This window comes from Mastigoproctus giganteus, chromosome 6, assembly GCF_048544385.1.
Source record: "Mastigoproctus giganteus isolate SK-2022 chromosome 6, ASM4854438v1, whole genome shotgun sequence".
In the NCBI taxonomy this organism is placed as follows: domain Eukaryota; kingdom Metazoa; phylum Arthropoda; class Arachnida; order Uropygi; family Thelyphonidae; genus Mastigoproctus; species Mastigoproctus giganteus.
The window spans coordinates 228,592,437-228,620,391 of record NC_143580.1 but is presented as its reverse complement, the minus strand read 5'-3'; the positions used below and the strand labels follow the sequence as shown (position 1 = coordinate 228,620,391).

Genomic DNA, 27,955 nt, shown 5'->3' with positions numbered 1-27,955 from the left:
TTTGTTTAAAATTTGTTTAAACTTAATTTATGTAATTTTTAAAATCTTCTTTGAGTAATTTTGTATATTTTATTTCAGTAATTTTGTGAAATTAGTTTCTATAATGTTTTGTAAATTTAATCCTTAATTTTTCTAGTGTTTCTGCTAAGTTAAATTCTTTCCAGTAACATTGGTAGCCGAATTTAACTTCACTAGTGGATAAAGTTTTGCTAACAGTTTAATTTCTGCAATACTTTGTTAATTTAAGTTTTGTAATACGAGGGGTGATCATTTAATTTGCGGACTGATGCAAGATCTTATTTTAATTGTCATCATCTGAGTATTCTGTGAATTTCTCCTTCTCAAAATACTCTCCCTTGAACTTTACACACTTACACCACCATCATTGGTCTTGGCGCATTATAGCCTTAGTAGCTAATGCGCCAATAAAATCAAAATCAAAATCAAAAAACCACCATCATAGGCACCTCCGTAGCCAGGTGGGAAGGAGCAGCAGTGCGTAGCACACGCTTCTTGATTAGACTGGGGTTCGAGCCCATCACCACCAAATACGGAGGATGCGGAGAGGTCAGGGAATGACCACCGCATATCCCGGAGTAATATGGCCTTAGTTGCTAATGCTCCTAAAAACCAAACAAACAAACAAACATGCCACCATCATACCCACACATTGAATGCTTCTTGCAAGTAATTTTTCAAAAGACTGAAGTACTTCGGTTGTGGCGCTGAAAGCATTGTTGTTAGTCGCGAAACACTTGCCTTTCAGAGCTACCTTCAGATGTGGAAACAGGAATAAATCACATATGGCTAAGCCTGGTGAACAAGGGGGATGTGGCAGAACCTCAGCACCTACGGCAGTGATCACTGGCTACACAATATTAGCCATATGAGGCCTAGCATTGTCTTGATGGAGAAACCACTTCACACCAGAAAGTTCTTGATGTTTCTCATGAATGGCACGGCAAAGTTTGACTCTGAGAACCTCAGAGTATGCTTCCTTATTCATAGTTGTTCCACGAGGCACAAAAAGTGTAACAAGGATGACTTTTATGTCAAAAAACACAAGAACCATTTGTTTGTCAGCCAAATGAGAAGCTCAAAATTCCTTAGGTCTTGGTGAATCAAAATGCTTCCATTCACTTGACTGTTGTTTTGTCTCTGCATCATAGTGAAAAATCAAAGTTTCATCACAAGTTGCTATTCAATTTAAGAAGTTTCAACCCTGTTTCAAAATGATCAATCATTTCTTTGTACAAGTCTACTCTTTGCTGTTTTTGTTCTGGAGTCAAATTGTGTGGAATCCAGAGGGCACAGATTTGCGACATTTTCAGGTGATGGTAGTGCTCACAATATTGTGAGCACTACCATATGAAATGGACATTTTAACAACTAATTCACAAAGTATAATTACATATCTTCATCCAAGATTTCCTGGGCTTTGCAATTTGCTCAGGAGTTGTTGAGGAGGAAGGCGAACTAGGTCTTGTGTCATTGCAACAGACTCACGGCCTTCACTGAATCGCTTGTGCCATTTAAATGTGGCCGTCCTACCAAGGAAATTTGTTAGCTGTGTGTTTTATTATATTACAAAATGAGTGTTAATGTAATTAACACTCATTACTATATGCTTAATTCATCTCTCTCTAACTGTTTCTGATGCATTTAAGCACTATCTGACACAATAATGAATCGCATACTGCTGTTCAATCTGTATGTCCGACTTGCTTCAAAACAATCATCAGCGACATGCGGCTAAAAAAAAAAACTCTCTTCACACAACACTAGCTCAACAAGTACTGGCATGTGCACACAGTTTGCTCAATAGCAATCAGGGAGAGCGCTTCTAGTGGCAGGTATGGAAAGTTCGTGCAGTAAACATAAAATCTTGCACCAGTCTGCAAATTAAATGATCACCACACACTCTCTCTCTCTCTCTCTCTCTCTCGTAAATATATGTACATATTTCTGAATGGGTTAAGAGCAATAACAAGTTTTCATAAGATTAATGGAAGTTAATTGATGGTAAAATTAGTGAGCAATTAAGGTAAGAAAACCTGCATGCTCAGAGAATAAGAATATGCAAATCTGATAACTTCAGTATCAAATTTGCATATTCTTAGAGGCACTCATTTATTGTGGCCCTTATAAGAATCAAATTCATTGTGCATATTTTTTTTTATTATTTTTTTTTTTATTTGGTAGTTGTTGGCGCATCGGCTTCTGTGGCCATATTGCACCTCCCAAGGTTTTTTTTTGCAGTACTTTGATCCAAGCCCGAGGCGGGAATCGAACCCGCGACCTTTGGGTTGCCGGGCAGGTACTTTACCCACTCGGCTAGCCCGGTCGGCCATTGTGCATATAAACTGGTATTGAGCTAGTGGAGAGGGATACTGAAGAGAGATATTGCAGGAGGGATATAAAATAACTTTGTCTTTTATATAACTGTTACCTGTATATTATTTGGAATAGGACATTTTCCTTAATTATTTTTAAAGAATACTTTTCTTATTTAATCTCTTTTCCTTATTCTAGTATAAACAAGAAGAAATAATTTTTTCTCATATCACTTTCACAGACAACACATCTTGTCTAGAATTACTGGAGAAGGTAAGAATAAAATTATTTCTTTGATTTTATTTCTAAATCTATTTCTAAATTGAAATGTCTTTTAAGTCACAGAGGGGCCAATTTGCCAAAGATGTTTCCTTTAATATGATTGCACAATATCATAGTGTAGTTTTTCAGTTATATTTTTTGTTAGCTTTGTGTTTTATTATATTACAAAATGAGTGTTAATGTAATTATTAATAATAGAAATGCACACATACACTACATTTCAAAAATTGATTTAATTTAATCTTATTTAAATAATTAATATTATTAGATCTCAACATTTGTACTTGTTCTTCTCATCACTTGCATCAAGAACATTAAAAAAAATTATATGAGGAATATAAATTAAAATCACAAAGAGATGTATTTTGATAAATGTCAATCTTTGATAAATGTTTTTATCAAAGATTGACACAACTCTGATTTTTTTTGAATCACTCATTTCAAACAATCACAGGGTGTGTATTTACCTATTTAAGAGTATATATACTACAGTGAAATTGAAAAGAATATTTGGAAGGAAATTACTAAAGCACATCAAGCCTCCTGAGACATTCTCATCTCCTTAGCAGCTGCCACTTTCTAATGGTGCACAATTTTGAAAAGTACAATTGAAGAATTCATCTTCTTTATCCCCTTAAGAGCCACAAGTCTCAGTATTTTAATAAGTCTTAAACCCTACTACAGACCTGTCTGAGCAGCTATGGTTATGTGCTGCTATGACAATTTTGATGAAAATGCTTTTGGAACCAGACTATTAAATATCCTATCCTATTAAATCACCTAGATAGAATTTTTAGAAGTGAAGAATGCTCATGGGGTGAATAAAAAGCTTAAATTTATACATAAAATTCATCTTAATTAACTGCATTTCAGTTAGTTGCAATTTTAAGGAAGTAAATTAGAATCACTTATAAGCATTAACAGGAGCAAAATGATGGTACAAAGACAGAAAGAAAATGTTTGTTTTTTCTGTCTTTGTACCAAGTAACATGTTAGTTGATTTTTGTTAATAACTTTTATGATTTGCCACTGATGAAGGATACAAGGTTCTTTGAAATGTATGGCGAACTTTGTAAATAATTGTAAACGATAATTATTAAAAATCCTAAGTTTTCTAAATTTATGTGTTAATAGTCATGTCCTTCAAACATAGCATGTAAAAAAATTTTGAAATTTGCCTCCAGCTCTGATTTTATGATTTGTGAAGTTATATAATAAAATTCAAACCTTTGGTACATATATGATAAGACCAACAAATATGAAACTGTTTTCTTTGTAATTTATATATTTTACAATAGTCTATTCAGTAATCATTAGCACTCTATGTAACTTTTGATTCTAGATGTATTCAATTCATTTTTGTAAAGTTATTTTGTTTTTTTGTTGTATATTACTATAAAATTGAAGTTTTAATGAGCTCTTCTATTTCCAGCCTCCAAAATGTGTTCTAAGGCTTCTGACAGAGGAATGTAGGATGCCTGGGGTAAAGTTGCAATTTGAATACATAAATGTTTTACTTTCATATAATTTATATCGTAGTTATATGGGGATTCTTTTTTTAAATAACAAACTGTGAGGCTAACAAAGGACAGGCACACCTTAGATAAGTCATATTATATTAAATATGGAAAAGAACTCTAAATTTTTAGTTAGCTTTTGATCGAATGTATTTGATCAAAAAAATTAAAGTGTAAAATTTGTTGAACAAAGCGTAGGATCATCACATATTTATAAAATGAGTGACTTGATTATGGACTTTCTTGAGGACAGCTTTTTGCCTTATCAGAGACCATTCAAAATATGCTTTTTCTCTGAAACTCCATGATCATTTGGGACTTAGACTTCAATTGCTGCATTTTATTCATTCACATCACAATGAAATGTGATGTGAATGAATATAGCTGGTTAAAAATTGAGGATGTTTATACACATATAATGTAATGTAATTCATGTCTAATCTGTCTTTTCTGTTATATTTTATTGTATGTTTTTGTAGGTTTTACTACTGATGGCAGTGAAAGAATTTAAACACTTTAAAATGGATAATACTTAGAAATATGTTTTTTTTCCCACTCATATTTTATTCCCAATTATTTATATTTGTGAATGTGGGGTTATGAGTCATATTCAGTACATTGTATTGTGTCAGAATCAAATACTGTCTCATGTCTACTTCCTTTCATCAGTTATTTTCTGTCAGTTGCAATACTCTCATTATTTTTCACTCTAATGAGAATTTAAGTAGAACAATATACTTTTGATGCTGACAGTTATGCTAAAAATGCTGATTGTTTTAAAGTATATCATAAAAAATTTATCAGAAAATATTCATGATTGAAATTGTGCAGTAAAAAAATCCTTTTTGCACATGTTGTAATGGAAATTTAATTGAAACTGTATGCTTCTCTACTTGGTGTTTTCATCAGCATCTTTTTTTTCATTTTTTTTCATATTTTTTTCATAAAAAAAGATTTAACAGCATATAAAAAATTTAACTTTAATAATTCTTTAAATTTAAAAGTTTTTAATTAAAATTTTTTAAAAATTTGTGCTTATTAAGGTAGGGAGAGCCATCAGAGTTTCCCCACGTCAACTTCACAAAGTATACACTGAATTATACATTATACAGGTTGTTTCATGATTGTACAGAACAAATTTCATATTACTAATATTAATCAGCATCAAAGAGAACAAAAGATTATGTTAATTACCATCTTTAGCACTACTCTGTATAGCTCTCATCCAGAGGGATTTACAGTAAAAAACTGATATACAGATTCTTCCTCAACAGTTAACAGCACCCATTCAATTAGACTATAATACATAATATTCAGTGGAAATAATACAGCTTTAAACAAACACTATACCTATATCACAAGAGTTGAAGATATTGGTACTCGAACATTTGATGACATGAAGGTTTTATAAATTTTATAATTACAGGTGCTCCTCTGCTTTGCACTTGTAATTTGGGCCATAAAAATAGAGCAGAAAGTGAATCCGTGTTAAGTGGGGAAGATTGATCCATGAAAAATAATGTAAAAATTATAACTGGTTGGTGCAACCAGTTTATGGCTGACTTAAACCACCATTTCTATAAACACTGAGTGATCACTGAATTATGACCACCTACCTAATACTTCGTAGGTCCTCCTTTTGCTCTCGGTACAGCAGCTATCCGACGTGGCATTGATTCAACAAGATGTTGGAAGCATTCGGGAGGTATGGCTAACCAAGCTGTGTGTAATGTGGTCAGCAATGCAGGTATGGAGGTGATTGGTGTATCCAGATGCCTGATATGCCTTTCCATAGTGTCCCCCAAGTGCTCTATGGGATTGATATCAGCTGAGTTCAGAGGCCAATTTATATGCCGGAAGTCAGAACTATGTTCCTCAAACCATTCCTCAAACCTCAAACCGGAAGTCAGAACTATGTTCCTCATTACTGCACAACAAGTGCCCGATGGCTCGGCGCATTGTCATCTTGGAAGACACCATTGCCATTTGGGAAAAAGTGTAACATAGCGGGGTGTACACAGTTAGCAAGCAGTTGATGATAGCAGAGACCACTGATACGTTGTTCCACATGCACCAGGGGTCCAAGTTCCTGCCAGTGAAACATGCCCCACACCATACAACTGCCTCCACCAGTCTGCACTTTTGATACCATGCATAATGGATCAAGACCCTCATGTTGTTGATGCCAAATCTGTACACAACCATCCACGGTGTGGAGTAAATAACGTGACTCATTCGACAAGCACACCTTCTTCTAGTCTTCTAACGTCCAACTTGCATGCTCTTTGCACCAGGCGAGTCTTTTACGCCAATGAACCTTGGTTAGGAGAGGATGCCATAGGAGTCATTGCTGGTATAGCCCATACGTGTGAGCGTGCGACGCATGGTCATGCCAGATATTGTTCTGGGTTGGCCCATGTTATATTGGGTAGTCAACTCTTCAACAGTGCTACTCCTGTTCGCCTGTATGAGTTGTCGGACGCGGCACTCACCTCTCTCATCAACCTTTCGCTGACCTTTGCATTTTTGCCATCGGGTGGTTGTTTGACCATTTTGACGCCAGTCTGTACACTTTAACTATGGCGGCTCTCGAACACCCCACCAGTTCAGCTGTTTGGGAAATCGAGGCACCAGCTCATCGAGCACCCACAATCTGTCCTTTATTAAAGTCTGATAAATCCTTCCTTTTACCCATCACGCTTGGAATTTTACTACCTACTGAACCACTGACACCTTATCTATGCTACGTAGGTTGACTAACTCCGCACTCTCGTACCTCATGTGGTCAGCGGGTCGCATTCAGTTTTCATAGGGGGTTATAATTCAGTGATAACTCGGTGTATAACAATATTAAATGTAGATGAAACATTTAAACTTTTAAATATAAACTTTAAATGTTTAAATTATGCAAGAAAACAAATATATTCATGAAATGCAAGAAAACTACCTTAAAATTATGGAAGCTTATATTACATTATTTAGAATTAAAGCTTTTGATACTGTTAATTTTTGAATTGCTCAAAACCACTAAATGTATTGCTAGAGCTGTAAGCTGAGCAGGAGTATTTTCCCATTAGGATCTCTGTAACAGTACAGATGTTGAAGGTTGATCCATATCTATATAAACTTCAACATCTGTACTGCTACAGAGATCCTTCCCTTAGAGGTGAAGAAAAGAAGTCCAGAGAGCGAGAGTTTTAGTTTGACTTTCTTCTTTTATGATAATAACAGATCATAACAGATTGCCCTGTAATAACAGATCATAGCATTTTCAACTATTGCATATATTGCAGGATCTCTCCATATCCACATAATTGTCTATGAAGTCAATCTTCTGGAAAGCCTCAGCCATGCCTTTAGTGATCATGATCTTAGAGGGCTCAAATTTTTTATTATTATTTTTTTTTTTATGTCTTTAAGGTCTCCTATTCAGTAGCAGTTTCTGTGAGTTTTCTGTTTCTTAATTAATCATCTTTCTGATTCTCAACAAGCCTTTCTAAGTATTCAGATTATAATCCAATTCAGCATCCTTGTGAAGCTGTCCTGTGTTGTTTTGACCTTCCTTAATATCAAAGTCATGGAAATTCTCAACAGAGCCTTCCCAAAACTTTCTCAATCTACTAATCAATTTTTGTTGCATTTCCTGCTAGGCAATTACAATATTTCCAATGGAAAGTGTAATATTGTATGCTTTCCAAAATCCTTTAAGGCTTGTTGCATTTTAGCTTTCATTTGCAGCTTTAATAGCCTAAGAGAAAGTCCTTTTGATGTAATAAGCTTTGAAAGATGATATTACACCCTGACCCATTAATTGAATGAGAGGTGATAATGGAGGGCAGGAAACAACTTTTACTTTAGCACTAAACTGATCGAGTGAAATAAGGTGTTCTGATGCATTCAGTTTCAGAAGAATTTTATTGGAAATGTTATTGACTGCACAATACTGAATGTATGGCGCCTCTGTAGCCAGGTGGGCAGGAGCAGCAGTGCGTAGCACATGCTTCTTGATTAGACTGGGGTTCGAGCCTGTGACCACCAAATACGGAGGATGCGGAAAGGTCAGGGAATGACCACCGCATATCCTCGGAGCAATATGGCCTTAGTTGCTAATGCTCCTAAAAAAAGCCAAATAACAATAACAATACTGTATAGCAAGCTTATAGAGAATCAGCAACACACACACACACACACACACACACACACACACACACACACACACACACACACACACACACACACTGCCTACCCTCCTAACCATCCATTCACCCCCCAGTAACTTGATTATTCCTTCCTTAAATTTATTCAAACTACCAAAAAACATTTTTCCAGCAATTATGGCCAAAGGTTTACTTACCTCTTTTGCTGCTTCTTTTAATATAATTGGATTGATCTTATCAGCTCCAGCTGCCTTATTTACTTTTAGCTCCAGCAATTTTTATTCCACTCTCTTCCCAATTATCACAAATCATTTAGCTCCCATTTATAACTTGGTGTACTTCTGATGTTTCCATTCCTAAAAACTTTTTTTGTAGGTGAATGTTAATGTAAAATATTTATTTAGTTTGTGAGCAACTTGAACAGGAACCTCAATAGTTATGTCATTTATATCTAGTGGGCCAATGTGGTTCATCCCTTTCCTTCTAGTGTTAGCATAAGCAAAGAATTCTTTACTACTTTTCTTTGCATTCTTAGCAAAGGAATTCTCATACTTTGGCTTAGCTTGCCTAACTCCCTTAGTGACTTGATTGCATACTAGCACATGCATACCGTTGCACATACATACATACTATGAACCCTGAAAAATTATAATCATCTCATTCATTTCTTTTCTCTACCACTGGTGTCATCAGTTCATCTGACATCCATTTAGCTGTATACAGTATAGTTGATATAAAAAGCTTAGTAGCTTCTATTATTACTTCCCCGAATGCTTCTCATTTAGAATTTGCAGTTGGCAACATCATCAGTTGATCCCACTGAAACAACTTTCAAAACTTTACTTAAAAAAAACTTTAATATATATATTTGATATATATATCTAATATATCTATATCTTTATATATCTATTTGAATATTTTTGAAGACCTCTAGTTGCTTTTATGAAAGCAAAATCACTTTCCTTTACCCTCGACAGAAGTTATATCTTTAAGTAGATCCTGCATTAATATGTTATGATTACTGCCATCTAGTGGTTCCTTGATCTGGTGAACTGTTGATATCCCAATTAAAACATGTAACAAGACCTTATATATGGGAGCAATATGGCCTTAGTTGCTAATGCTCCTAAAAACCAAATAACAACAACAGACCTTATATGATTACTTTTTATTAAATTTTTCCTTGTTAATTATATTATTAATATTGCAAAAATATAATTGGTGGTTTTTGTTGTTGTTATTATTACTATTATTATTATTTTTTTAGTTTCCTAAAAAGCTTTATATATCTATTTGAATATTTTTTCTTGTCTAATTCAAATGGGTGAAGGATGTACTGGCAGTTGTTTTCAAACATTTGTATTAAATTAAATAAGCAACAATCTCAAAGTATTCATTTTCAGTCTTTATTTACAATTAATACTATGCACGAACCTAATAACTGTGGGTCCAAAACTCTTCATACCCATATAGCAGTGATAAAATGATCAGCAAGTTGCTCATTTTTTAACAAAGGCTTCTTTTATGTTAAAAAAACTTCTAAAAAAAGTTTCTTTTATGTTAAATACTTGAAGGTTAACTTAATATTAGCACATGGTACCTCACATAAATCTACTTCATTATTCACAAGTCATTAGTGGTATGCTAATCGAGACAGCCTATCTGAATAGAGACTAGTAAATCTCAAAACAGACTGCCATAACAGCAGCTCGTATTTTAAACAAATATCAGACTAGCTTTTCACTGTCCCCTACACAATGGGAGTAATCATTTCTCATTGCATTCAGTGTGTGTCAAGTCATCGTGAAGTAAGTAACTGTGTGTTTGTTGACTGTGTCACAAAAAATGGAGTGGAAGAGTATCAAACAATATTGTGCCATCAAATCTTGCATCAAACTCAATGAAAGCACATATAGTGTATAATGTTAATTGTAATGTGGCTCTGGGAGTTCCCTCCAACTCTGCACCAGGCAATGTGATGAATAGAAAACTTTGTAAAGGCCAGATTTGCTTAAAAGTAATGTCTCAGAGCAGCTTGTAGGTACACAAAGTTTGTCCAATTTTATATACTAAAACCATAACACACACATCAGGCAAAAGTGTTTTGGCCTGTAACATTATGAATTTAAATTTTATAAGAAGTGCATTAGTATAATTTAATTTAACTGTTTAATTTCTTCAGGGTTCTGATGTAACTTATGTGTCTAAGATTCATCAGGAATTTGAAGGGCATCCACACTACTTGAAAGGAGAGGATCGGAGGCGTTGGGAAAAAGAATTTGGTGTGCAGCATTATGCTGGAGCTGTAATTTATTCAGTTGAAGGATTCTTAGAAAAGAACAAAGACGTTCAGCAGGATCCTTTATTTGAAATAATGCAGAAGTCTTCAAATTCATTTGTTTGTGAACTTACAAAGTTTCAGGTTTGTTAAATTTGAAATTATTTAGGAAATTTTAATTAACTGATGTTGTGTGATGTTCAATAGATTTTCTAATATTTCCTTTTAGTTATGCATTTTTTTTATTGTGATTTGTAATATTTCATTTTAGTTATGCATTTTTTTTTATTATGATCTGTTATTGACACATTTATTCTATACACTTAGGCTTGAAATAATTTAGTAATGCTTTGGTTTTTCATTCAAAAGCTGAAACTTTTTTATTAAGAGATAACTACAAATTATTACACCATGATTATTATCTTTGTTAAGAGTATAAAATTCCAGAACACCTGCTAGTTCCTTGAGCACATGAACTGCTACACTTGGTGATCAGGATATCTCTGGAAGAGAATGGAGATGATGTCATATTGGGCCATTGACCCCTGCTTGGTCAATTGGAGGTCCTCTAAATATCAGTTCCCTATTAGTTATATACAACAATCTTAATCCTCAATGAAAAAATTATAATATTATTTGGAATTTCTTTTATTTAAAATTATATTTTGTTTCTGAATGGATACATCCATAATGCACCTATGAGGTATATCACAAAATTAATGAGACAGATTTTATAAAACATGACATGGCAGCATTGCACATGCATATCACTGTCCTCTACACAATGGGAGTAATCACTTCTCATTGCATTCAGTGTGTGTCAAGTCATTGTGAAGTAAGCAACTGTGTGTTTGTTGACTGTGTCACAAAAAATGGAGCGGAAGAGTATCAAGCAATATTGTGCCATCAAATCTTGCATCAAACTCAATGAAAGCACATATAGTGTATAGTGTTAATTGTAATGTGGCTCTGGGAGTTCCGTCCAACTCTGCATCAGGCAATGTGATGAATAGAAAACTTTGTAAAGGCCAGATTTATGTAGTAGTAGTAGTAGTAGTAGTAGTAGTGGCATGTGATGCAAGAAAGCAAATGTATGAGCTTATGCAGCATCAGCCAAAAAAAAAAAAAAAAAAAATCACACCATTCCCTCCAAATGCCTGTCCAGTTCCTCCTTAAATTTATTCAACCTATCAACTTCCACAACGACAGATGGAAGTTTGTTCCAGCAATTAACCACCCGCTGGCTAAAGGCAAATTTCCGCACATCTAATCTACATCTGTCTTTTCTTAATTTGAATTTATGCCCCCTTAGGTTCGTAACCTGAACAAGTGGAAGGATCCCATCAGAATTCAGCGTGCTCAACCCATTCAAGGCCTTATATACCTCAATCAGATCACTGCGCAGGTGCCTAGTCTCCAGCCACTGCAATTTGCAGAACTTAAACCTCTCTTGGTAAGAGGATCCCTTCATTCCCCTCACCAATCTTGTTGCCCTTCTCTGTACACGTTCAAGTAAGTCTACATCCTTCCTAAAATGAGGCCTCCAGACCGGTACGCAGTACTCAAGGCGTGGCCTGACCATTGCCTTATACAGAGGGATAATCACCTCCTTTTCCCTGCTAGCAAAATTCCTATATATCATTGACAAAACCCCATGACCTGCCCTGGCAGCCTGTCTGCATTGCTCAGAGAACTTCATATCTGCCTGCACAATTACTCCCAGGTCTTTTTCATTTTCTACCACCTTAAGTGTAGTACCACACAGTTGGTACGTTTCTCTGGGGTTTCTTCTACCCATATGCAGTACTTTGCATTTGTCAAGGTTAAACTTCAGTTGCCACTTCTTAGCCCATCTGCCCAAATTATCTAGATCCTGTTGCAGTAGCACACTGCCATTACTGTCATTAACAACCCTGCCAACCTTTGTATCATCTGCAAACTTCGACATTAAGCCTGATATACCTTCATCAATATCATTGATAAATATACAAAACAACAGAGGACCTAACACCGAACCCTGTGGGACTCCACTAATAACATTAGTCCAAGAAGAGCAGCACCCATTGATTACCACCCTCTGTCTTCTCGCACTTAACCATCCTTTTATCCATTGTAGCAACTTACCCTTAATACCATTCTGCTCCAATTTGTACAATAGTCTTCCATGCGCAACAGTGTCAAAAGCTTTCCTGAAATCCAAATATATGATATCAAAATTATTTTTTGCATCCAGTTCCTTTGTAACCACATCATAATATCCTATCAAATTTGTCAGACAAGACTTTCCCTTAACAAACCCATGCTGTGTCTGAATTATTGCTGCAGTCTTGTCTAGATGATCCTGCAATGCATCTTTAACCAGCGACTCCATTATTTTACCCGGAACAGAAGTTAAACTAACTGGTCTGTAGTTACTCGTGTCACCCTTCGATCCCCCTTTGTGAATTGGGGATACATTTGCACATCTCCAGTCCGTGGGAACCTCCCCTGAGTCCAAGGATGCTCTCATAATTATGGCTAAGGGTTTGCTTAATTGCTTTGCCGCCTCCTTTAATATAACTGGATAGATCCCATCCACCCCAGGTGCTTTTCTTACGTTTAACTTCAACAGTTTCTCTTCCACTTTGCTCTCAGTTATTACAAAATCATTAAGTATCTTGCTACAATTTGATAACCTTCTGCCATTTTCAAACCTTAATAATTCCTCATGTGTGAATGTAGATGCAAAATACTCATTCAGTTTGTTTGCTATCTGAGCAGGATCATCAACAGTCGAACCATCGATATCAAGTGGACCAATCAGATTCATCCCCTTCCTTTTAGAGTTTATATAAGTAAAGAAATCCTTGCTGTTTTTCTTAGCATCTTTTGCCAAGGATTTCTCGTAATCTGCCTTCGCCTGCCGAACCTCCTTTGTGACCTGATTACAGATTAACTTATATCTGCCATAGGCTTCTGAGTCGCTTGATAATTTATATGCATCCCATGCATTTTTCTTCTCTGTTACGAGTGTCATTAGTTCATTTGACAACCATTTAGGCCTAAACCTTGAACAATATTTCTTAATAGGTATGAAACTTTTAGTAGCTTCCACGATTAATTCCTTGAATGCTTCCCACTTAGAATTTACTGTTGGTAACATCGTCAGTTGATCCCACTGTACAGAATTTAAAAACTGTCGGAGACCACTGTACTCGCCTTTACGGAAGCAAAAACCCTTTCCTTTACCCCTGATGGTAATTAAATCTTTAAGTAAATCCCACGTCAGTACACTGTGATCACTGCCACCTAGTGGTTCTTTTATCTGCAAATTCCTAATACATGAATGATCACTGCTGATAACCAGATCAAGAGTATTACCCTCTCTGGTTGCCTCTCGAACATGCTGCTGCAGAAAACAATCATCCAACAAATCCACAAAAGTCTGACTAGTGTGTGAGTGCCCAACCCACAAGTTCCAGTCAATATCTGGGAAGTTAAAATCCCCCATTATAAGACATTCCGATTTACTAGCCCACTCTATTTCTTTGTACAATTGTTCATTGTACTCATTCAAGTCATTAGGCCTATAACACACTCCTACTCTTATTTTTGCTTTCGCAGTGCTTATGTCACACCAAACTGACTCAACAGTGCACTGTTCATCTATATCAACTGGATGCACTTCTTTTGATTTTATGTTTTTCTTTATTAACAGCATAACACCTCCTCCCTTCCTGTCCTGTCTATCCTTTCTGTACACATTGTACTCCCCAAATTCCAGTTCGGCATTCCTTATATCTGTGTGACACCACGTCTCTGATATCCCAACAATATCCGCCTTTGATGTCTTGACCAACACTTCAAACTCATCAAATTTATTTACTATACTTCTAGCATTGGTATACATGCAAGTATACATGCACCTATTCCTTTTCCCAGCCACTCTAACACATCCCATATACCCACCTGTTTCACGATGACTGACATCCGTCCCTGAAACCCCCGACACCCCTAGCTCCAGGTCGCTACTTATTCTAATAGAAGTTGTGCAAGAATCACCTTCACCTCTGCCTACGGCTACTGTTAAACTATTAGTCCTTGTATCCCCCCAAGCTATCAGTTTTCCGACCCACCTAACACTGCCTCGATAGCATCGGCAAATATTCCTGCACCCTTTCTATTTAAGTGTATCCCATCCCTGTAGAAGCAGTCTCTCCTGTTAACAAGTACAGTCCAGGCTGAAAAAAATTCAATCCCTTGAGCCTTGCACAATCTTTCCAGGGCCGAATTGATCGACAAGGCTCTCATCATATACTCCCTCCTATCGTGTCTGGGCAGAATTGCAGACACTTTCAAATTCAACCCTAATTCACGGCTTTTTTTCAACAGTGACCTGTACTTGTTAAGTAATTCTGCCGGTCTCCTACTCTTAATATCATTAGTGCCAACGTGTACAACTATATCACCTTTTGTGCCCCTAAAAGATGATATCTGCTCTACAACGTCATCAACCTTTGCCCCTGGCAGACATACCCTGGTCCTGTTCCACCTATCCTTTTTACAAAGGATGTTTCCCGTTTCCCTGACAATAGAGTCACCCACAACTACTAGTTCCTTTGGGACCAGCGCAATCTGCCTTGGGGGTTGCCGCTGTGTTGCGTGATGACCAAGTGCAAGCTCTGGCGTTGATGTGGGCAGCTGAGAGCCTGATGGGCCCCTCAATTTAGATCTTTGGAGGGCATCAACCCTGTCCTTCAAACTCTCATATAGGCCCATAACAACGCTGAGTTGTCGCCTGATTTCCTTACACTCCTTACATCGCGCACACACAAAGACATCCCCCATGGCAATATCATGTTCCGTTCCAGATAGTTCGGCAAACATTTCACAAGTTGCACATTGTTTTAGGCTGTGATGCGTTGGAGAATCGCCTCCCTCAGTTCTCCCCCGAGTCACAGCACTCCAGCCACTTTGTGTCCGTTGCTTTGCTGCTCTAGTTTGGGGCATGATATTTTAAATTAATAAGATCAATAAATTAAATTAAATTAAATGCAATACTACGCTATCTAATAGAAACAGTGAAGCGTATTACTGTTTCTATAATTATACGTTAGAGCTACCTAGCTACCTAAATTAAAAATTTGAATTCCCTATCCCTATATACAAAAACAATGCCTGCTATATTCGAACGAAATAAAACCGTTAGGTTTTATAAAGTATTACGTATATCTACAAAAACTGTTTATATAAATTAAAATAAAAATAACCAGCGTAATTAGAACTATAAGACTGCGTATTAAGTACAATATAAAATAACAATTATGTAAATAAAAAGCAAACACTTATCGTTTATTTCGGAGCCTGTAATTCACAGCTGTATTTTCTAAAGAGAGTCCGAGGTCAGTGAGTGTTTGTGTAATGTTAGTGTATGAAATGAAATTGCTACAGACACTTATGAAAAGTTAAAAAGAGTTTATGGAGATCAAATTTTATTCTGAGCCCAAGTTTTTGTGGCACCAGAAATCAGACCCCCTTACCCTCTATACATTCTTGGCAACAACAGAGGAGAATGTTGAGAGGGTAAAGGGTCTGATTGTATCTAACTAAAGATTGATCATGAGAGTGTAGCAGGTGAGCCAAACATGCGTCATCAAGCCATCCATGACACAAGCTTCTTGATTAGACCGGAGTTCGAGCCCGTGACCACCAAATACGGAGGATGCGGAAAGGTCGGGATGACCACTGCATATCCCCGGAGCAATATGGCCTTAGTTGCTAATGCTCCTAAAAACCAAACAAACAAACAAGCCATCCATGACATTTTAACAGAGCATTTGGGCATGCACAAAATTTTTGAGAAAATGGTTCCAAAAATTTTACTGAAGAACAGAAGTAAAATCAGCCTCAACCCTCTGAATCATGTTGCAACTAAGCTAGAATTCTTTCATTGAGTGATAACAGGTGATGAAACATGGATTTTTAAGTACAATCAAGAAACAAAAAGACAAAGTGAAGAATGGCACTTTGCAAATTCATCATGCCCAAAGAAAGCATGAATGATCAAATCCAGAATCAAATTCATGTTCATCTATTTATTTTTTTTATTTTTTTTTATCAGTGTGGAGTGATGCACAAAGAGTTAATGCTTCAAGGTAACTTTCATTTCTACCAATAAGTCCTTAAACAGCTATAGAAAAGGGTTATACACATTCTGCATGAAAAGGCAGAAAAACTGGAATTTACATCACACACACTGCTCTCTGCCACTATGCAATGTTTGTTACAGAGTTTTTGACTTCCAAAAACATTTCAGTGCTCCCACCACCACTGTATTTCCCCAATCTGTCACCATGTAACTTTTTCTTTTACCAAAGATCAAAAATTACCTGAAAGGACATCATTTTGGGATGATCAACGACATCGAGAGCACTGTAACCGATTCACTAAAGGCCCTCACAGAGGAAGACTTCTAGCACTTTTTTTTTTTTTTTTGGTTTTTAGGAGCATTAGCAACTAAGGCTATATTGCTCCGGGGATATGCGGTGGTCATTCCCTGACCTTTCTGCATCCTCTGTATTTGGTGGTCACAGGCTCGAACCCCGGTCTAATCAAGAAGTGTGTGCTATGCACTGCTACTCCTGGCTACGGAGGCGCCACTTCTAGCACTGCTTTCAGGGATGGAAGGAGTGCTGGGTGTAATGTGTAGCTCCCCAAGGAAGCTACTTTGAAGGAGAGAACTTTCAGTTGTGGAAAATTTTACAATAAAATTTTTTATAAAATCACTCATTAATTTTATGACAGATCCTCATATATTATTCCTCATATTTCTGTTTATCATCCTATATCCTATCCTTGAATTTTCTTATATACATAGGTTTTTTAACTTATCTTTTGATAAAATCCCTTTCCCCAATGATTATTTTGAAATTTTTTACATTAAAAGTATGATCCAATTTCATTGGATTATGTTACACATTTCATTATGTACGAGCCCATTTCTATGAAAACTGACTGCAGGGAGCTTACACGCATATCTGGAAGAATTCTTTGTGAAAGGGTTAAGTATCAATATTAAGGTTTGTTCATTATTGCATGGATGGATGTGCTGTTGATTTCATCATTGTTATACTTCAGTTTATATACATTTCTTTTAACTTAAATTTCTCTGGTTGTTCACTGTGGATATGATCTCTTCATTTTTACTTTACCTTTCAATTTACAGTTGGGCTTACACTTTACCTCTCATTTTCACATAGGATTTGCTGGGGGTGACTATTGCTAGACTTGGTAGTGGTGGTAGCACTTTATCACGTACTATGACAAAAGGAAAACCAACTGTTGCAGATGCATTTCGTCACCAGCTTACTGCTCTTGTAGAATTACTTCATTCAACAAACCCATGGTAGGTATACCAATGCTTTTAAGGTATTTCTTATCTTTTGTTTTCAGTTGCAAATGCACATATAATTTTTTATTTTTTTGATCATATTCTCCAGAATTTTTTTTACAGAATATTAATATAAAAAAGATTATAATTTGCTGTTCAAAGGGCAGTATATACACAGGCTGTAAATCATGTATGAATATTGCCTGCCATGATGGTTCAGGCACAGAGTTTGGCTAAGTTCAAAGTGGCATTGGCAGGTTATTTTTTGGTGATAGGAAAGTGTGAGTGACGGAGAACCTCCCCCCCTCCCTGCAGTTTCTACCTTGCTGTTTTTTGTCATAAAAGCCTGCTTCCTTGCATAATTTAGCCATTATAATACTAATTAGTGATTGGCACAATCACGTGATTAGTAACTGAGAGATTTTAATATTCAAAATAACTAAGTTAGTGGTGTCCTCCAGAGAGGGCGTGCTGGTCGCGGAAGAGAATAGTCTGTGGATTTTTGGCTACTGTAAAGGATAAGTATTTTTAATTTTTACCGTATTCTTCTTTAATTAACATACTACATTGTGTTTTACAGAGATATTAAATAAGTTTATTGGCATTTGTTAGCTTCTTATTTTGAATTTAACTAGAGATTTTTGGAAGTTATGACTCCTGGTGTTGGTGCCAATATTGTTGAACTAGCCACCATATTGTAGTTGATAAGAATAGCGTAACGTATATATATCTCAAACAGATAACATAAGGTAAAACTAGATAGCGTAATATGAAACACTGTATTAGGAATCTGTTAGCTTATTATAGTATTATCAATTAATCAAAAATATTATTAATCTTATTAAATTTCATTGTTAATTAAATTGTATTTAAACGGAAATCATGACCCAGACTAGACCTGTGAAGCAAAGATCACAGACTAGCGAGAGTACTGTGACTCGGGGGAGAAACAAAGGGGACGATTCTCCAATGCATCACAGTCTCAAAAAAATGTGCGAAATGTGAAACGTTTGTCGACCTTTCTAAAACAGGACATGATCTAACCAAGGAGGAAGCAGATTCTTGACATTCTAGGTGCCTAGAATGTCAAGAAATTAGGTGCTCATAGATGCCCATCAGAACTCAGTGTTCTGATGGGCATCTATGAGAGTTTGAGGTGTAGGGTAAATGCCCTCAAAGAAATTAATATGAGGGGGCCCATCAAGTTCTCAGCTGCCCAGCTCAATGGCAGAGTTCACTCCTGTGCATCAGGCACACAGAGGCAATCTCCAGGGAAGAATGTGCTGTTCCCACAGGAACTAGTTATTGTTGGTGACTCTATTGTCAGGGAGATGGGGAGTATACTATGCAAGAAGGATAGGTGGAACAGGACCAGGGTATGTCTGCCAGTGGCAAAAGTTGATGATGTTGTAGAGCAGATATCATCTTTTAAGGGCACTAAAGGTGATATTGTTGTACACATTGGAATTAATGACATTAAGAGTAAGAGATCTGCAGATTTACTCAACAAGTAAATCCTGTCAATGTTGAAAAAAAGTCGTGAGTTAGACACGATAGGAGGGAGTATATGATGAGAGCCGTGTCGATCAGTTCTGCCCTGGAGAGATTGTGCAAGGCTCAAGGGGTAGAATTTTTTTCAACCTGGTCTGTGTACTCTCCATTCACATTTCAACCTGGTTTAGGTACTCTTCATTCACATTGACTCCTTTCTGCGACTAGTCTAATCTACCAAAGCTTCCTCAAGGGCAGCACTAAACAGCTTCGGAGGTATTGTGTCTCATTGTCGAACTCCTTTCTCGATTTTAAATTTCCTACTGTCTTTGTCTACTCTAATAAAGGAGGTAGCGTTCTCATATTTTCTTCAAAATCATAATACAGGTTGTCTCAAAAATATTGGTACAAACGTTTAGGGGAGGTAGGTAACATCTAAAGGAATGTGAATCACATAGGAACCCATAACCAGAAACGTCACGGGAAAGTAGAAGCAGAAATGACACAAGATAGTAATTAGTGGCAAACATTTATTTGACATAATATTAACAATGGAGTACGAGATGGATACATTTCATGATGTTACAACAGATGCTTGAAGGTTCCATCATTAGACATGATGCATGCGTGACACCGACGCAGCATGGATTGGTGGACATGGCGAACACACCTGGAGTTTCTTTGACAGTAGCAGCAGTGCAGACGAGTCTCGCCACGAGATCCACTTCCATCTCCACAGGTGATTCATACACAATAGATTTGAGCCCCCCTCAGAAAGAAATCAAGGCTCGATAAATCAGGTGAACCCAATCCATCGACACCCAAAACGCCTGTTCAAATGGTCACGAACACACCTTCCATAATGGGCAGGTGCCCCGTCATGTTGAAACGAAATGTTGTGTCTCACATTTGCTGGAACATTGTCAAGTAACCCTGGTAGAACTTGTTCAAGAAAGATCCAATATTAAGTGGAGTTCATGCAGGATTGTAACAGGTATGGGCCGACTAAGCAGTCACCGACCATACCTGCCCACACATTTATTGCGAAGTGATGTTGTGCCGCATGGGGGCACACACAGTGTGGGCCCTCTGCTAATCTATACAATAGGTGCATGTCTGCCAGCTCACAGTTCATATATCGATGCATGCTCTTCGTACGGCAACTACTGCTTGAATGAGTAAACCAGAAATTTTCCCTCTCGTGAACTGATGAACAGCACCGTGTACCAACTTACGGTGACATTTCTGGTTATGGGTTCCTATGCGATTCACATTCCTTTAGATGTTACCTACCTCCCCTAAACGTTTGCACCAATATTTTTGAGACACCCTGTATATGGGGTATCTATGCCTTGTCTTTCCAGTGCCCGAAACATTGCCTTATGCTGTATGGAGTCAAATGCCTTTTCATAATCCACAAATGCCAGGCATAATGGTGTGGTGTTTTATATTCAGTTGCTTTCTCCATTAGCTGTGATAAAACGTGAAGGTGATCCATAGTTGAGAATCCTGTCCTAAAGCCAGCTTGCTCTTTCGGTTGATTCTCATCAAGTATTCTTTCTAATCTGTTAGTAATGACCCTTGTGAACAACTTGTAGATGTGGGATAACAAGCTAATTGGTCTATAATTTCCAATTTCTGATTTATCTCCTTTCTTATGCAGCAAAACTATGATTGCATTATTCCACTGCTTAGGCATCACACCTTTTCTAATGCACTTTGTGAAGAGCCTTCCCAGTTTTTGTGTTATGTCTCTTCCTCCCAATTTTAACAACTCTACAGTAACTTCATTTTCCCCCGGGGCTTTCTGATTCTTCATTTTCTTCAATGCATGTTCTACCTCATCAGGAAGAATATCGGGTTTGTCATATGTGTTGCTAATTTGAGATACATCTTTCCCACTGCTGGCATCATTCCCTCGCTCCTTGTATAATTCTCTATAGGAGTCTTCTGCTATTTGAATTATGCCTTCTCTGCTGCTATTTATAAGTACACCATCGCTATTCTTCAGTTTCAGTATCATTTGTCTTTCTGTATTACTGCTCATGGCTGCTAATTTAAGTCCTTTGTTTTCCCTTAATGCTTGTTCTACTTTTCTTGTGTTAAATCTTCTTATGTCCTCTCTGAGTCTCTTCTAATGGCTTTGTATATTCAGTATACAATATAACTCAGTATATAACAGAATATAACTCAGTATATTCAATTTTCTCCTTGTCGGTGTTTATCTTGCTCTTCATTTGTCGCCTTCGGTTCATCATAACAAGTGTTTCTTGACTAAATTTTTCTTCTTTGGATTTTCTTTTCCCTATAGGTTTCTTGGGCTTTATCACTTTCAGAAAGTTATAATATTCCTCGTCGATATCTTGGTCCTGAGCAGTCTGCAGAAGCTCAAACTTGTTCTTAAGTTCCAGTACATACTGCTTTTTCTCCTCTTCTGTTATCTCAAAGACCTTTGTATTATTTACTCGAGTCAGGTTTTTCCTTTCCTTTCCTTTCCTACATCTATATCAAGTGTACATCTTGCCATTATGTGATCACTCCCAACATTTACATTATTCAGGACGGTAACATCATTCACGATATATCTTCTGTTAGTGAAGATGAAGTCGATTTCATTGGTTGTTAATCCATTTGGACTCTTCCATGTCCACTTTCTGTTCACCCTTTTCTTGAAAAAAGTGTTCATTACTGATAATCCTTGAGATTCTGCAAATTCCACAAGTCTTTCACCTCTTTCATTTCTTTCACCAATTCCAAAATTTCCTATAGTTCCCCTTTCTGCGCTGTTTTGTCTTTTTCCAACCTTAGCATTGAAGTCCCTCATAATAATAGTGTAGTGGGTTTTCTGCTCATCTAGAAGACTCTCAATTTCGGTGTACATTTCTTCAACCTCTTCATCATCATGGCTCGATGTTGGTGCATAAATAATTATAACCTTCAGCTTGTACCTCTTAGAAATCTTGAGTATTAGTCTTGACACCCTTGGTGATGTACTTTTGAATTCCAAAATGTTGTTTTTTAAATCTTTATGGACCAGAAACCCAACTCCACCTTCACTCCTTTCACTGTTTCCGTTGGTGTGCAGCAGATTTCCACTTGATAAACTTATAAGTGATTCATTTCTTCTTCTTCTTCTTTCAGCCAAACTGATGATATTCCAATTCACATTTTCTAATTCCTTTTCCAGCTCTAATATCCTGTCTTCACCGATGAGTGATCTTACGTTGTAACAGGCCAAGTTCAGTTTCAGTGCATGGCAGCCTAGTTGTACCCAGAAATTCTTAGCACCCTCTGCTTCCACTCTGATCCTCTCACTGCCGTAAGAGGGGGGGGGGAGTGAAAGCCACTGGGGACTGAGGGCCATTTGTTTCATCATTCTGTCATATGCTGGAGGGTTTGGTCTTTTCCTCTTCACGCTAACCAGGCGTCTTGAAGAGAACCACTCTACACATTTGTTGCCACCTAAGTGATGTAACAGGGCTTACTATCGAGAAGGTGTGCATGAGTGGATATGGGAGGCAGGCCAACCGGACTTCTTCTAAATCTTCTGTAATAGAAAGATATTGGATCCATCTGATAACACACAGAATACCTGTTCCCCTCTAAGCCCAAAATTTGGAATATTAAAATTTTTATTATTAAATTATTAAAAAATTTGGAATATTTCACATTAAATATAAATTTAATTAGAACCTATTTTAACTTGCAGCTGCCCAGTAAATTAAAGTTCCATAAAATTGTTCTAATGAATTTCTATGCAGTGTTGTGTTTCCTTTAAAGATAAAAAAAACTTTTGAGATTGTCAAATTTCTTATAGAAAATGAACTTTCATATTGAGGAATTGTTTACAGAGAAACCCATTTGCAGTACAGTCTTAAAATAGGAATGGCTCAGTTATATAATAAAAGCCTCTCATTGAACATACAGGCTGTACTTTTTAGAATAAATTCAGGATCTGAAAGCAATGAAAAAGTTTGTATAAACATATGCTCAAAATTATTTTGCTTCTGAGTTACAGCCTATTTTGCATTCCAAGAGTTAACCACCTTACCTTTTAAAAGAAGTGCTCAAAGTGACTGTCTTGCATTTGGATATGCACCTGAATATTCCTCATCATGGATTGCCTGATACTTTCAAAAATTCCAGATATTGCTGGAATCCTTGTTCTACACATTGGCAACATTGAAGTGTTGCCAATATGTGAAGGTGACTCTGCAAGGTAGAGCCCCCTTCCTACACTGAAAGAAAGCTGCTCTCAGTTTGACAATTTTTTTTCATGGGCATCTGCTGACCAACCTGAAAGCATGTGGAATTCTTTAGAAAGCTGTGTGGCACTTAGTCTTGATAATGCCTCTTTATGGTAGGCCTAAAAACTGGAGCTGCAAGGATATTAAAAGAGGAGATTGGGTAAGTATTTGGTGATAATGTATCGTTGTGTCATTGTCATTTCATTAATTTGTGTGCTGAAAAGGAAGCTTTATGCCTTCCTTTTTTGAAAAGGGATGAATTTTTGATGTACGTTTACTATCTAGAAAGAAGTGTGAAAAGGAGACAGATTGAAACATGCCACTTGAAAAAAAAAAGATTTTGAAGCATGTTTGTACACATTGGCTCTGTTTGGGAAAATATTTAATTAGATTGGTAGAATATACTAGCCTCTGAAAGATCTAAAGAGGAGGCTAGAGGTGGTGAGAAAAGCTATGTGAGTACATTTTTAGAATTACAAGTTGAAAAGTACAACAGGCAATCACTAGTGTCTGAAACTGACTCATATCCAAATCAGATTTATAATCTAGAAGTTTTCATGAAAAAAAAAAAGACAAGTTAATGAACTCAAAGAAAATAATTTCTGAATTGCAACAATTCCAGTGTTTGAAATTTGAATATAGCTCTTTAATCAAATATGTCTCATCTCCATTTACTGAGTTAATTTCTCTTTTATACATATTGAAGAGTGGGTTGCGTAAATTTTTTTAGACCAACAGTTGTTGAATGTGCTATTTCCATTTGGGCTGTTGATTGCCAAAGCAAAAGAATGATTCTGGCTTATTTGTTAATATTAGTATTAGTAGTGACAAATTATGCAAGGAAGCAATATATATAGCTATGAGCAAACTAGGTTTGCCACAAAATGCACCAGTCTCATAGTGTGTAGGGAAATTACTATAGGTTGCCATGGTATTGTACCAGCTCTTTAAATAAAAGCACTTTTCCATGAGAGAAGTATATTGCTGTTTATTTGAAATACATGCCATGAAGTTCACTTTATTGCTTATTAGTTCCTCATTGTAAGTAGACACAGTCACTGAATGACCTGACAACCAAGTGATGAGATATATCCATGTATTGTTGATAGCTTACTGCTACCCATATGGACCACATGCCCATAACCATGCTCATGGTTATGGGCTTGTGTATCAGATAAATGACAGTATACTTCTCCAAGGGAGAAGTATACTGTCATTTATCTGATACACAAGCAATGAATTATACTTCTCCAAGGGAGAAGTATAATTCATTGCTTCTTATTTGAAGAGCTTGTGCAATACCAAGGCACTTCATGTTGACTTGTCTTAACAATATGAGATTGATGCATATTCTAGCAAATATAAGTTGCAAATTTTAAGTACATACAAAACTAAGTTTATTGCCCTACCTGTACAATAATATTTTATTGCTCTCATACTCCCTGAGTCCATAGCCCTTAGTTCACTAAAATGTGAAAAACTCATTTTTCATTTTTGAAATGAATTAGAGAAGCTTAAAATAAGATGTGATGCTTAGCAACACTTGTCAGGATGTGCTATATCATTGTCATGAAGGCACTATCTTCTTTCTCACTATTGGTATTAGTTAATAAGAATTTTACTAACTTAAAGCAAACAAATTTTTATAACAGTTTTAATTAAAAATAGTTATTTTAAATTATTTTAGGTATGTTAGATGTATCAAACCAAATACCAAGAAAGCCCCAAACCATTACGATGAGAATCAGGTCTTAACTCAGCTTCAGTATTTGGGCATGTTGGACATAATTAGGATCAGACGGGAGGTTTGAAACTTTTTATTCCACTCTATATTGTAGGAATTGAGTAATGAAGTGAGCATAAACTGTGTTTATTTAATAAATAAATTTCATGAAGGTGACTTTTTTATTTCCTTATGATTTAATTATTAGAACGTTGGTAATGGATTAAAAGTTGCTTTTGTTTTTTGCATATGAAAAATGCAAATTTAATCAAGTGTGATATTTTTAAGTCATGGGTTTTTTTTATTTCACTTTTCTGGCACTGTCTTATTATTTATTTATTTATACTTCATTGAAAATGTTATTTAAAGCAAGTAAACATTCCAAACTGTTTAAATAAACAAAGTTTGAATCATCAAAGTTCAAATTAAACTTTACTGTTAAATGAAACATATAAGTATGGTAAACATTTCCATCTTGTATTTTTCTTATTTTTTGTTCTAATAATAATTCCTTTGTAAAATTTGATATATACACACACAAAATGTAAATATAACATTTGCAGACCATTTAAGATATGGCCTGCATAAAATATTTGTGAGTGATAAGTGTAAAAGGTTACTCACCTTTTAGGATGGTAGCAATTCCTGATTGGGAAACAAATTATCTGCAGAAGTATAAATGGAATCACTAATTTTATATAAGAATATATATCAGTTTGTCATTCATACATGATTATGCATTTTAAATTGGTATTTCTAATCTGTGATCCATTAACCATTTGTGATCTTGCAAGTGTTGTATTTTAGATTTTTTTATTTTACGTTGTTGGTGATTATGTGAAAAATGATTTCACTCGAAAAAACTACATTGGTATGAAGGGTGCTAGAAAAGTTTTCTAGCTGACTATGAAAATAATACATAGAATCTTGAATTTTTTAAAATTTTATTTAGGCATATGTTTGTAGTTTATATGCAAAATAATATGTATAAAACCCTTTAGAAATGTTTTTAGAAAAACTAACCCTGCACCTTCTGTTCCAAGTAACATGGATCTGAAGAAGTAGGAGTGTAGAGCAACCATTAAATTCGTCATTGAAGAAGGATTCCAGAGAAATTTATGATAACCTTGTTGTTGTACACAGCCAAAATTCCCTTAATTATATCAAGTAAGGAGTAAGTCTGGAGCAAGTATTTCAAAGGGAGAAAGGAGTTGATGGAAGGTGACCTGAGGAAAGGGTGTCCAGTTCAGCATCATCAAATGTATGATTAAAGGTTGTACAGACAGATATCATATGGGGCTTGCATAAGAGCCAAGTGTTTTTGTGCATACTTCATGATACAATAGGGATGTCAGAGGTTTGTTCTTGCTTAGTCTCAAGGGCGCCTCCGTAGCCAGTTGGGCAGGAGCAGCAGTGTGTAGCACACGCTTCTTGATTAGACCGTGTTTCGAGCCCGTGACCACCAAATATGGAGGATGCGGAAAGGTCAGGGAATGACCACCGCATATCCCCGGAGCAATATGGCCTTAGTTGCTAATGTTCCTAAAAACCAAATAACAAACAACAAACAGCTTAGTCTCAAAGATATTGACTGATCTAGAAAGAAAATCAGAAACAATATCACTGGAAATGAACATTTTTAAATATCACCCAAAGTTTATGTCCAGATTGCTATCAATGGCTGGAAAAGGAAATCTAGATCCACCATCGAGATCTGAAACCCAAGCAAAAAATCCCTATAGTGGAAACATAAGGGGTTCACCCTAAAGAAGTTCAAACATCAGCAGTCTACTAGGAAGATCATGATGACTTAAGATTCTCCGTAGTAACTACATGCCCACAAGACTACAGTCTCCAGTAAAATTGATATTGTCTCCAATATATATTTCTTCTTCTTCAGTGTGCTGCCTCTTTGCAGAGGTTGGCTGTCTTCGCAATGAACATAACATGAGGTTGACATCGCAAACAAACTCATCACTCTGATCATACCACTCTCTGAGGTTTTCCAACCAAGATTTCCTTCTTTTCCCTCAACTTCGTTTTCCACTGATCTTGCCTTGGATTATCATTTGCAACATCGTATATTTGTCATTCCTCATCGCATGTCCTAAATATTTTAGTTTCTTCTGTTAATGTCAGTGTCTAGGCCTCAGTTCCTTAAAGGAGGACAGAAAAGACATAACACCTCAGTATTCTTGTTCTTAAAGGAAGCATAAGATTACTGCAGCATAGAAGATTCTTTATTTTAAGGAAGGCTATACATGTTTTTGTTCAATTCTTGAGCATACTTCAATAGAATGGTCCCAGTCCTCACTCAGCATACATCCAAGATAACGATAACTTTTAACCCTTTCAATTTCTTCATTATTGATTGTGATTTTTGTTCATACTTCTTTCTCACTGATCATCATGAATTTTGTTTTCTTGAAACTTAACTTTGTTTAACTTCAGACCAAAATTTTCACTTGTGAATTCTGCAAATAATGTATTTTGCGCTGCATTGTGGGTTGCAAAAATGTTTGAAATGCATTTGTTAGATGGGATATATATCTCTGTG

General features: G+C 36.2%; 1 protein-coding gene across 4 annotated transcripts in view; it reads left to right on the top strand.

Annotated features, from left to right (window-relative positions):
- The window catches only part of Myo81F (unconventional myosin 81F), a 326,469-nt gene that overhangs the window by 124,761 nt on the left and 173,753 nt on the right, over nt 1–27,955 (top strand). For 3 of the 4 annotated variants that reach the window (XM_090376764.1, XM_090376763.1, XM_090376762.1), the window contains exons 9-13: nt 2,533–2,607; nt 4,049–4,099; nt 10,473–10,712; nt 17,807–17,952; nt 25,363–25,480. In XM_090376764.1, coding sequence (XP_090232890.1) covers nt 2,533–2,607; nt 4,049–4,099; nt 10,473–10,712; nt 17,807–17,952; nt 25,363–25,480 — 630 coding nt within the window. The remainder of the gene's footprint in view (nt 1–2,532; nt 2,608–4,048; nt 4,100–10,472; nt 10,713–17,806; nt 17,953–25,362; nt 25,481–27,955) is intronic. The other variant, XM_090376766.1, reaches the window with a different exon arrangement.